Here is a 12,069-nt window from a genome sequence, read left to right as displayed (position 1 = left end):
TCTACATTGCAAATTTTGTAAGGGCAATAGTTTTGCCTTGCTTATTTTCATATTCCCTATATCAGGCATGGTGCTTAGCTCCTAATAGGTGCTCACCACTTTAATAGGTGTTCAAAACCTTAAGAAAATTGAATAGTATCTTGGTAACTTAAAAAATACTTTTTAAAAAATTTTCTGTGTCCTAATCACTTTCTTGGTTACATTTGTAATGAGCTTTTTAACTTTAAAGTTAATCAAATAATGAAAATGTTTAATATTTACAGATGAAATTTATTCCTTTATATTTTAAATATTTGCGCAAATGAAGGCACATCTGTAATCTGTTTTAAAATGCTAAATTATCAAGTTCTCATCTGACAAATGCCTTCGTTTCACTTATTGTAGTTGGAATCTTTATCTGGGTCTTATCCTTGAAAAAACATGACTTGATTTATTTTTTAGAGTTGAATAATGAAGGGATTATCCATTAGCTTTGGTACATAGTAGCATGCAAATACTTTTATTCATTACTAAAATCTTGTTAGGCTGACTCACTCATTTGTAACATTTTATTTCACTATAAATTAGACACCAAGTTACAAAGTTAAATGCTTAGATTAGTTACAGTTAGGAAACCTACCTAAATTATATTATACAAAAAAGACAATAGTTCTTATTGCATTTTCCATCTTTATAGTGTGCAAATTGCTTCTGGTCACCCCAGCCTGCGATGGCAACATTTCAAACTTCGTATCACGTAATCTCAAGTATATGCATTTTGCACACACAATGCAGAGTATAGGTTAGTAGATACTGCAGTGAAAATAACTTCTTTTCTACACTTGTTTGTTTAAAGATACTGGTAGTTTTCATTTTATGTATTAATAGAAGACGAGGGGGGCTAATGGATTGTGCTGTGGACTTGTTTTTAACTATATTACTCTATCAAGATGGAAATATCAGTTGATTTGTGCGTTAAAGATATCCTGAGGAGAAATCTAGTTCATGTAATAGACATATGCACACAAAACCATTTCACTGTTTCTGGCTATTGCTATGCTTAGGTTATTAACCTTCTATACTTCCTTTCTTTTCTTGTAGCATCTCATGTGTCTTACCCATTTCATTGTGCATTGAATTGGGGGTGAGAGGAGAAATTGAAAATGGAAAGCACAAGGTCTGGATTCATCTTTATTTAAAAAAAAAATACGTGCAATGTGCCAGTCATTGTGATGTGGTATAACACCTAGTCTTTACCTTTGAGTTCTTTATAATTTATCTACAAACTCTGATTAAGTCCTGTAGTAAAACAAAACATGCCAAGAGCTCATAAGAGGGAATAACTTTGCCTTAGTAAGCTGGGAAAGATTTCTAAGAAAAGTTACCTTTGAATTAACTTTTAAAAATAGTCTATGTTTCTTATTCATATTTTAAGCAACTTTACTGAGTTAGAATTTACATGGAAAAAATTCATATATTTTTTGTTGACTGTTTAATGGACTTTGATAAATATGCCTAAGACAAACATTCATCCCTCCACTTCAGAAGGTGCCTTAAGCCCCTTTACAGTCAATCCCTTACTCCCCAGTAACTGTGAATCTGGTTTTTATCACCATAGATTAGTTTTTGTGATTTTACATCTATAGCTTCATATAATGGGATCACATAGTAGGTACTCTTTTATGTGTGGTTTCTTTTGTTCAACATAATTTTAAAAAGTCATCCTTGTCATTGACAAGTAGTTCTTTTATGTTGCTGAATAGTATTCCATTGTATGAATATATTATAGTTAATATGGATTGTGGATTCTGACCCCTCCCTGGGCTTGTTGCCATTGTTGTGTGTGTTTGTTTAATGACTTTCCTGGATTAATTCTGTTGTCTGTTTTCCTTTTAAAATATTTCTTACGCCTGGCTTTCTAGGGATTGCCTCTGTGTCACTCTTATCTTAGTGGTCAGCTAATGATTGCTTAAAGGTTGTTCCTAAACACCAGCAAGTTAGTGTTCCCCCATTTTCCTGTGGACCTGTTTATGGTTTGGAGAATGTCTTAAAATTTTAGGCAATTTCAAATTTGACCCATATTCAGTCAGAAACTAGCTTGCAAATGTTCTTTCTGGTGTAGTCTTATACATGCACACAGCCTTCCTGACTACTAAGAATGAATATCCACTTAAGGCTCTTATTGGCAGTCTTTTTCCTAGGATCTTCCTGTTAGATTTCTGGCTAGTTTGCTATTTTGTTGCTTGCCCCCACCAGAGTCACTTATCACTTAGATAATGGCCCTCCTGATGCCTGCCACTAAAAACATTGTTATTATTATTTTATTTTTTTTTGACAGAATGTCATTCTGTCGCTGGAGTTATGTGGTGCGATCTTGACTCACTGCATCCTCCGCCTCCCAGGTTCAAGCGATTCTCCTGCCTCAGCCTCCCGAGTAGCTGGGACTACAGGTGCACACCACCATGCCCAGCTAATTTTTGTATTTTTAATAGAGACAGGGTTTCACCATGTTGGCCAGGACGGTCTTGACCTCTTGACCTCGTGATCTGCCTGCCTCAGCCTCCCAAAGTGCTGGGATTACAGGCATGAGCCACTGCACCCAGCCCACTCTTGCTTTTAATAACATTCCTGGGTACAGATTTTTCCATGCGTTGTTCCAAATAAGGTCAGTCCCATCTTGCCTGAGAAGGTAGCTACCACTCTTTATGGCCTGCCATGTTTGCCCACAGTAGAATGTTTATGCCACAAACCTGGCAGTATAGATGGGGATACGAGTAGCCCCTAGCTAAAATACCACAGTTCTTAGTGAGATGCAGTGTATTTTTCTTGAATAAAAGCTTCTCATTTTGTTGTATGACCTTTGATCAGTTTTTGGAGGCTTTGGTGGTTAGTTTTGACAATCTTGTCTTTTCTTCATTGCTTCGGGGAGAGAATTTGCTCAACTCACAGAGCCTATTTGGAAGACCTGGCCTTAGGATTCTTTCAGTTTTCCTCTAGTTTTTTCCCAAACCACAGACATTTTTTTCTCCCTCCTGAAAACACAAACCAGTCATTTCACCTCCAATTTTATTTTATTATGATTTTTTCATTTTAAAAATTAGAGACAGCATCTTGCTGTGTTGCCCAGGCTGTTCTTGAACTCCTGGACTCAAGACAATTCTCCTGCCTTGGCCTTCCAAAGTGCTAGGATTTACAGCATGAGTCACCGTACCTGGCCATCACCTTTAATTTTAAAAGTCTCGAAGTGCCTTCATGTTGTTCTCAGAATAAAAATGAAAAATTCTTTTTTTTTTTTTCCCGAGATGGAGTCTCGCTCTGTCACCCAGGCTGGAATGCAGTGGCGCAATCTCTGCGTCACGGGTTCACATCATTCTTCTGCCTCAGCCTCCCCAGTAGCTGGGACTACAGGTGCCCGCCACCACGTCTGGCTAATTTTTTTTGTATTTTTAATAGAGACGGGGTTTCACCATGTTAGCCAGGGTGGTCTTGATCTCCTGACCTCGTGATCTGCCCGCCTTGGCCTTCCAAAGTGCTAGGATTACAGGTGTGAGCCACTGCGCCTGGCCAAAATGAAAAATTCTGATGTGGTCTGGTTTACCTTCCTATATATAGTCATGTGTCGCTTAACAGTAGGGACATGTTCTGAGAAATGTTGAGTGATTTCATCATTGTGTGAACATCATGTGTTACACAAACCAGATGGTACAGCCTACTATACACCTAGGCTATAGAAGATAGCTTATTGCTGCTAAGCTACGAACCTGTACAGCATGCTACTATACTGAGTGTGGTGGCAGTCATAACACCATGGTAAGTATTTGTGTATCTAAACATAGAAAAGGTATAGTAACAATACAGTATTGTAGTTTATAGAACCACCATTTTATAGATAGTCTGTTGTTGACCACATTGTTACACAGCTCATGGCCACAGTTATATCCTGTATTAATCTAGTCCATACTGCTCATTCTGGATAGTGTCCAACTGCTGTCCCCAGTCTAGGGAGCATTTTGTTTTCTCTTCCTTAAAAATCAAGGCTCTAACATATGACATACACATTGACTTTAGAATTTAAGAGATGTAGGTTTGAATTTCTGTTCTTCATTTGTTAGCAATGTGACTTGGAGTGACGTGCTTACATTTCTCAGTTTTCTCATCAAAATGTGGTGATGAACAAATAATATTTTGTAAGGTTGCTTAAGGTTTAAGTAAGATAATGTAAGTAAAGCCATTAGCACAGTGCCTTGTATCTAGAAGGTGTATTTATTCCCCTACATGATATTCTCCTCATCATTCCTTTGAGTAAGCAGTTTATATGAAATAGTGGAGATACCAATATGCATAAGTAGATTCATTTCAGTGTTACCATTCCACCAATTATTTGAGTAAAACTTATACCTGAATTTCATTTGGGTTTCAACACTTTTATTAAGTGCCTGATCTGTTTCATAGCACCTTCATTACTTTTTTTTTTTTTGGAGACAGAGTCTTGTTCTGTTGCCTAGGCTGGAGTGCAGTGGCATACAATCTCAGCTCACTGCAACCTCGGCCTCCTGGATTCAAGTGATTCTCCTGCCTCAGCCTCCTGAGTAACTGGGATTATAGGCACCTGCCACTACACCTGACTAATTTTTGTATTTTTAGTAGGGATGGGGTTTTACCATGTTGACCAGGCTGGTCTTGAACTCCTAACCTGAAGTGATCCACCCGTCTCGGCCTCCCAAAGTGCTAAGATTACAAGTGTGAGCCACCACTCCTGGCCCCTCATTAACTTTTGAAAATATGCTTTTAAGTGAAGTATAACACATTAAGAGTTTTTCTATTTTTTTTTTCTTTTTTCCTTTTTTGAGACGGAATTTCATTCTTGTCGTCCAGGCTAGAGTACAATGGTGCGATCTCGGCTCACTGCAACCTCTGCCTCCCAGGTTCAAGCAATTCTTCTGCCTCAGCCTCCCTAATAGCTGGGATAACAGGCGCCCACCACCACTCTCGGCTAACTTTTTTTTTTTTTTTTTGTATCTTTAGTAGACATGGGGTTTCATCATGTTGGCCGGGCTGGTCTCGCACTCCTGACCTCAGGTGATCCGCCTGACTCAGCTTCCCAAAGTGCTGGGATTACAGGTGCCTCGACCCTCCGAAAGTGCTGGGATTACAGGCGCCTCGACCTCCCAAAGTGCTTGGATTACAGGTGCCTCGACCTCCCAAAGTGCTGGGATTACAGGCATGAGCCACCACGCCCAGCCCAAGAGAGTTTTTCTTTTACATCAAAGAAAAGTTTCTTTTCTGTAATGAGACTATTAGGTGTTTCATTTTTTATTTTGAAAAATCTTCAAACTGGTGGAATAAAAGCAAAAGTAGTATAGCAAACCCCTCTATATCCTAACTACAATATAATTAGCATGTTTAGGAAATTAACATTAGTACAGTGCTATGTAATTTGATACTACATCAGTTTTGCCTCTTCCCCCCAGTGATGTCTGCATAGCATTTCTTTTTCCTACTTCATCAGTTCAAGATCATACACTTGATGTAGTTATCATGTCTCTTTGCTCTCCTCCAATCTATGTTGGTTCCTCACCCTTTTATTTATTTATTTATTTTTGCTTTTATGACATTGCTGTTGTCAAAGGCCAACTGTTTTGTAGTTTTCTCAACTTGAGTCACACTGTTTCCTCATAATTTTATTTGGGGTATGCATTTTTGGGGGGCAGGAATAATATGGAAGAGAGACCATATAAAAGACACTATGTTCTGTAAAGGTGTATCATATGAAGAGGTGTATAATGCCAGTTTGTTCTCTTATTGGTGATGTTAATTTAGGTGACTCAGTTAAGGTGGTATCCACTGGGTTTATTTTCTCTAATGTTATGACTTTCTTCTTGGTTGTTAAGAAGTAATCTGTGGGGAGATACATTGAAATGGTGTAAAGTATCCTTTTTACCAATTCATTTTGATTCAGTGGTTTTTGGATCCTTGATGATACTTGTCTGAATCAGATATTACCAGGGTGCAAATGGTAGATACTAGAATTTCAAAATACTATTTCTAAGACTTTTAGTTTTGTGTCCCTGAAATGAGGTGGTGTTTTTTTTTTTTTTTTTTTTTGGAAACGGAGACTTGCTGTGTTTCCAGGCTGCAGTGCAGTAGCACGATCTCGGCTCACTGCAACCTCTGCCTCCCAGGTTCAGCCAATTCTTCTGCCTCAGCCTCCTGAGTAGCTGGGACTACAGTCACACACCACCACCATGCCCAGCTAGTTTTTGTATTTTTAGTAGAGATGGGGCTTCACCCTGTTGGCCAGGATGGTCTCAATCTCTTGACTTCATGATCTGCCTGCCTCGGCCTCCCAGAGTGCTGGGATTACAGGTGTGAGCCACCGCGCACGGTCTGAGCTTTCTTTAATAGTAATAATTACAGAGTATTTGATTGATATCTGCTCTGTCATGGCTTTAATTATTTTTATGATTTTTAGGTTCATGTACTGGACAGACTGGGGAGAAGTGCCAAAGATAGAACGTGCTGGAATGGATGGTTCAAGTCGCTTCATTATAATAAACAGTGAAATTTACTGGCCAAATGGACTGACTTTGGATTATGAAGAACAAAAGCTTTATTGGGCAGATGCAAAACTTAATTTCATCCACAAATCAAATCTGGATGGAACAAATCGGTAAGATTATAAGATTAAAAAAAACTTTTAAGAAAACTTCATGAAACCTTAATATATTAAAAGTACAAAGTCTAATTTTATTAAGAAATATGTTTATTTTTGATTAAGTGCCAGAGGGGAAGAAGAATAGTCTTTTAGTTAGCTTTTTAAAAGTGCTTTAAAAGTAATTACATTTATCATCCATCTTGATAGCATTTAGAATTTGCAGGCTGTACTTCCTCTTTCCTTACTCTGAGCTAATTTAGTTCTTCAGTGGTTCTCCACCAGGGGTAGCATCTTTACTCCCTTTGTTTGGAAATGTGTGGAGAATTTTGTTTAACCCAAGGACTGGGAGTGCTACTAGTATTTTAGTTCTGGTGTTAGGGGAAGGTCCAAGGTTGCTAAACATCCTGCAGTGTGCTGGGCATCAGTACAACAAAGAGTGTCCCACGCAAAATGACCAGGAAAGCCCCCAAGTCCTGCTAATGGAACTTTGATAAATCTCTTTACTAGGATGGGGTTTGGCCAACATTTTCTGTAAAGGCTCAGATAGTAAATATTTTAGGCTTATGATCTCTGATTCAGCTACTTCTGCTACTGTAGTTTAAAAGCAGCTATAGTAATGCATACGGGAATAGGCATGACTGTGTCCCAGCAAAACTTTATTGATCTATTTACGTATTTATTTTAGACAGTCTCGCCCTGTCATCCAGGCTGGAATGCAGTAGCGTGATCTCAGCTCACTGCAACCTCTGTCTCCTGGGCTTAAGCGATCTTCCTGCCTCAGCCTCCCGAGTAGCTGGGACTATAGACACACGCTATCACATCGGGCTAATTTTTGTATTTTTTGTAAAGATGGCATGTCACCATGTTGCCCAGGCTGGTCTTATCCCTGAGCTCCAAGTGATTCACCGGCCTCGGCCTCTGAAAGTGCTAGAATTATAGGCATCAGCCATAGCACCCAGTGTAAAACTTTATTTGTAAAGCACAATGAGCCTGTGGGCTGTAGTTTGTTCATCCCTGGGCAAGGAGAAAACCTACTGCATGTACTATACATTTCAGTGTTCAATGAAGACAAAGTCTATAATACATAAACACGGAATTTCTTCTCAGATTATGTTCAGATTTTTAAAGACATTTTATATTTGGATTCTTGTGTTTTAATGATAATTTTGGTTTTTGGTCTCAATCTGAGACCTCACCAGATGAGAGGTTTTGGTGATTGAAGGATTTTTTTCAATGTGTAAACATGTGTCAATTATCTGAACTAAGAATAAGGGACGTTTAGAAGTACTGAAAACCAGGAAAGATTTAGAGAATTCAGTTAAACTTTTTGTAATCATGGAGTTGGAGTATTTTTTGCCTTCTTTCAAAAAAGAGTGAAATGATATATAACAATATGGTTTAAAGTAAATTTAAATGTCAAAAAGTAAGTATATGATGAATATAGAAACAACTGCTGTTTTTGACCTCAAATCTGGCTGTGAGGGGGATTCGAGGAAGATGGATGTGACCATGTCATAGTATTTTTGTTTTTGTTTTTAACTAAAACCTACAGAAACTAGATGGCAAATCCAAATCTATGGATAAAGTTGACCATAGCCTTAGGCATTTGAAAATAAAACTAGATAAGGGCAAACCACCAACAGAAACTAGGTAGCAAATCCAGAAACATGGATAAAATTGACTATAGCCTTAGGCATTTGAAAATACAACTAGATAAGAGCAAATCACCAACAGCCACAAGACCTCCATGTTATCACTGTCTATGCAAGAGTAAGCAGGGAGATTTAACAGGGTATCTCATAAGACTTGAAAGCAGGGGAACGCCAAAATAGCCACAACTATTTGCTGGACAAGATGGTGGGTTATTTTAAGAACAGCAGCTGAAATGGGAGGGTGGGAGGGTTGCCCACTCCAATATTAGGCAAGTGCAGTGTGACCATGGTAAAGACAGAAGAAGCTAGAGTAGTCTAGCCCCAGCGAACTCTCAAAATGGAACTACTGAAATGAACCTGCCAGAGTGCTCATCCAGGACAGAGCACCACACTGATTAAAACAAAATTGAATAGGACAGAATAATCCAAATTGAGCAGGATAGGGACAATAGAATAGAGAAGAACAGGAGGAGAAGGAAAGAGAAGGTTCAGATAAGGTTGGGAAGATCAATGGCTAGTAGATCTCAGAAAGCAAGCTACCAGGTTTTTGAACATTATGTGAAAACAACGGAGGAATGAATTCTGTGACATCAGAAAAACTACCTTGAACTCTACATTATTTTAAAAGTTCAGGAACACTAATTTTACATAGACAAGAGAAACAGAAAAGTATCAAGGTAAAATCCCATTTAAAGTTATTATAAAGGAAAAAACAAAAGCTCTTATAAATAAAAGCACCCCAGAAAAACATGACCGCACAACAGATCAAACCTCTATTATGAAATGAGCTGGAGAAGGAGGAGGCTGCGAATCACTTACAAATGACGTGGAAGCAGGACCCAAACCCTGAGTTCCAGAAGGGTGAGCGAGTGCTGTGCTTTGATGGACTGCTGCTTTATGAAACAAAATGTGTAAAGCTTGCCATAAAGGACAAACAAGTGAAATACTTTATATATTACAGTGGTTGTAATAAAAATTGGGATGCATGGGTTCCAGAGAGCAGAGTACTCAAATACATGGACACCAATTTGCAGAAACAGAACTTCAAAAAGCCAATCAGGAGCGGTATGCAGAGAGGGAGCTGAGAGGCACTGCCCCAAGAAAGAAGACATCTGGTCTGCAACAGAAAATGTTGAAGTGAAAACAAAAAAGAACAAACAGAAAATACCTGGAAATGGAGATGGTGGCAGTTCCAGTGAGACGCCTCAGCCTCCTTGGAAGAAAAGGGCCCAGGTAGATCCTACTCTTGAAAATGAGGACACATTCATGAACAGAGTTGAAGCTAAAAAGTGAAAATTCCTGAAGACCTGAAACCATGGCTTGTTGGTGACTGGGACTTAATTACCAGACAAAAACATCTCTTTTATCTTTCTGCCAAGAAGAATGTGGATTCCATTCTTCAGGATTATGCAAATTACATCATGGAAAAACAGATAATGAGTATGCTGTTAATGAAGTTGTGGCAGGGATAGAAGAATAATTCAATGTAATGTTGGCTACCCAGCTACTCTCCAAATTTGACAGACCACAGTATGCTGAAATTCTTGCAGATCACCCTCATGCACTCATGTCCCAGGTTTATGGAGCACCACATCTATTGATGTACAAATTAAAGCAATGTTGGCCTATACACCTCTGGATGAGAAGAACCTTGTGGTTTTTTTTTTTTTTTTTTGAGATGGGGTCTCGCTCTGTTGCCCAAGTAGGAGTGCAGTGGCATGTTTTCAACTCATTGCAACCTCTGCCTCCCCGGTTCAAGCGATTCTCCTGACTCAGCCTCCTGAGTAGCTGAGATTGCAGGTGCGCACCACCACGCCCATCTAATTTTTGTATTTTTAGTAGCAACGGGGTTTCACCATGTTGGTCAGGCTGGCTCGAACTCCTGACGTCATGATCCACCCACTTCAACTTCCCGAGTGCTGGGATTACAGGCATGAGCCACTGTGCCTGGCAGAGCCTTGTTTTATTACTGAATTATCTTCACAGTTTCCTAAAGTACCTGGCAAAGAATTCTGCAACATGTTTTAGTGCCCAGCAATTATGAATGGCTCCTCCAGAGAACCATCAGAAAGCTGTGTGAGAGGCACTCTCACTCATGTTTGGATCTCTGTAAACATATTTTTGTTTTCAGTCTTTCTGTTGTACAAAGGATGTACTTTGAAGATGTTATTGTACAACAATTGATGTTTTTCTGTTTAATTTTAAACAGAAAATAAAAGGAGTAATAGCTCCTTTTTTCCTATCTTACCTTTTTTTTCACTTCAAAGTTGCTGCCAGTGTATTCAACAATGGACAACAGAGGCACATGCTGTAGAGTGTTTTATTGCCTAGTTGACAGAGCTGCCTTTGAATGCTGGTGGTCCTGTTCCTTTGACCCTACGTACTTTTATAATATGTGTTCATGCTGTATGACAAAATGCTGTGATTCCTAGTGCCAAAGGTTCAGTTCAGTGTATATAACTGAACACACTCATCCATGTGTGCTCCTTTTTGTTATGGTTCTTAAATAGCCCATTCTTTGCAAGTCATCCATGTTGTTCCTTAGGCATTTAACTTTGCTCAAATTGTTGAAGAATGGTGTCTTGTTGCATGGTTTTTGTATTTGTGTCTAGTGCACATTTTAACATGGTAGATGCGATGCATTATATAGCTAGTTTTCTGAAAAAGTCAGTCTTTTAGGAATTATTTTTCAAATCTTCAATAAATTTTTTCTTTAAATTTCAAATAAATAAATGAGTCAAAAGTCATTGAGAAACCAATATGACATGTGAAAGGACAACATAAGATTAGAAAAATTCAGAAATGACTCACACTTATAATGCCAGCACTTTGGAAGACCAAGGCAGGTGGATCACCTGAGGTCAGGAGTTTGAGACCAGCCTGGCCAACATGGTGAAACCCCGTCTCCATTAAAAATACAAAAATTTGCTGGACGTGGTGACACATGCTTGTAATCACAACTACTCGGGAGGCTGAGGCAGTAGAATTGCTTGAATCTGGGAGGCAGAGGTTGCAGTGAGCCAAGATCGTGCCATTGCACTCCAACCTGGGCGATGAGAGCAAAACTCTGTCTAAAAAAAAAAAAGAAAAATTCGGAAATGAAATGATAGAACTTAAGAAATAATTTTAAAAATCGCTTCAGAAAAGAAAACTAGAAGGGACACTAGGTTGAATAAACCAAACAACCTTTAAATAGAGGTTGAAAAGAAGAAAAAATTTAAAGACCAAAAAGAAATACAGAAAGACAAAAGATGATTTGAGAGAAAATGATAAATATTGAAGATAGGCAAAGAAGAAACAACACACAGATAATAAGACTCTTTAGAAAGCAAAGCAGAGCAAGGGAATAGAACAACTATGAACAACTATAGAAAAAGTTTCTTACAAGAAGATTTGTGACTGGGCATGGTGACTCATGCCTGTAATCCCAGTACTTTGGGAGGCCAAGACGGGTGGATTGCCTGAAGTCAGGAGTTTGAGACCATCCTGGCCAACATGGTGAAACCCCGTCACTACTAAAAATACAAAAATTAGCCGAGCATGGTGGTGGGTGCCTGTAATCCCAGCTACTCGGGAGGCTACGGCAGGAAAATCGCTTGAATTCTGCAGAGGTTGCAGAATCTGTTCACTGCAACCTCTGCCTCTTTGGCACAAGCTATCCTCCCACCTGAGCCTCCCAAGGTACTGGGACTACAGGTGCACACCACCAGACCTGACTAATTTTTTTGTATTTTTAGTAGAGACGGGGTTTTACCGTGTTGCCCAACTGGTCTCGAACTCTTG

General features: G+C 39.0%; 1 protein-coding gene and 1 pseudogene across 2 annotated transcripts in view; both read left to right on the top strand.

Moving 5' to 3' along the window:
- The window catches only part of LRP6 (LDL receptor related protein 6), a 149,646-nt gene that overhangs the window by 60,662 nt on the left and 76,915 nt on the right, over positions 1 to 12,069 (top strand). For both annotated transcript variants that reach the window (XM_025402140.1, XM_025402141.1), the window contains exon 3: positions 6,452 to 6,649. In XM_025402140.1, the coding sequence (XP_025257925.1) occupies positions 6,452 to 6,649 (198 nt within the window). The remainder of the gene's footprint in view (positions 1 to 6,451; positions 6,650 to 12,069) is intronic.
- On the top strand, positions 9,108 to 10,366 carry LOC112634559 (annotated as a pseudogene).

The sequence above is a fragment of the Theropithecus gelada genome, chromosome 11 (assembly GCF_003255815.1).
Source record: "Theropithecus gelada isolate Dixy chromosome 11, Tgel_1.0, whole genome shotgun sequence".
Lineage (NCBI taxonomy): Eukaryota > Metazoa > Chordata > Mammalia > Primates > Cercopithecidae > Theropithecus > Theropithecus gelada.
Note: the sequence above shows the minus strand (reverse complement) of the source record. Positions and strands in the feature narration are given on the sequence as shown.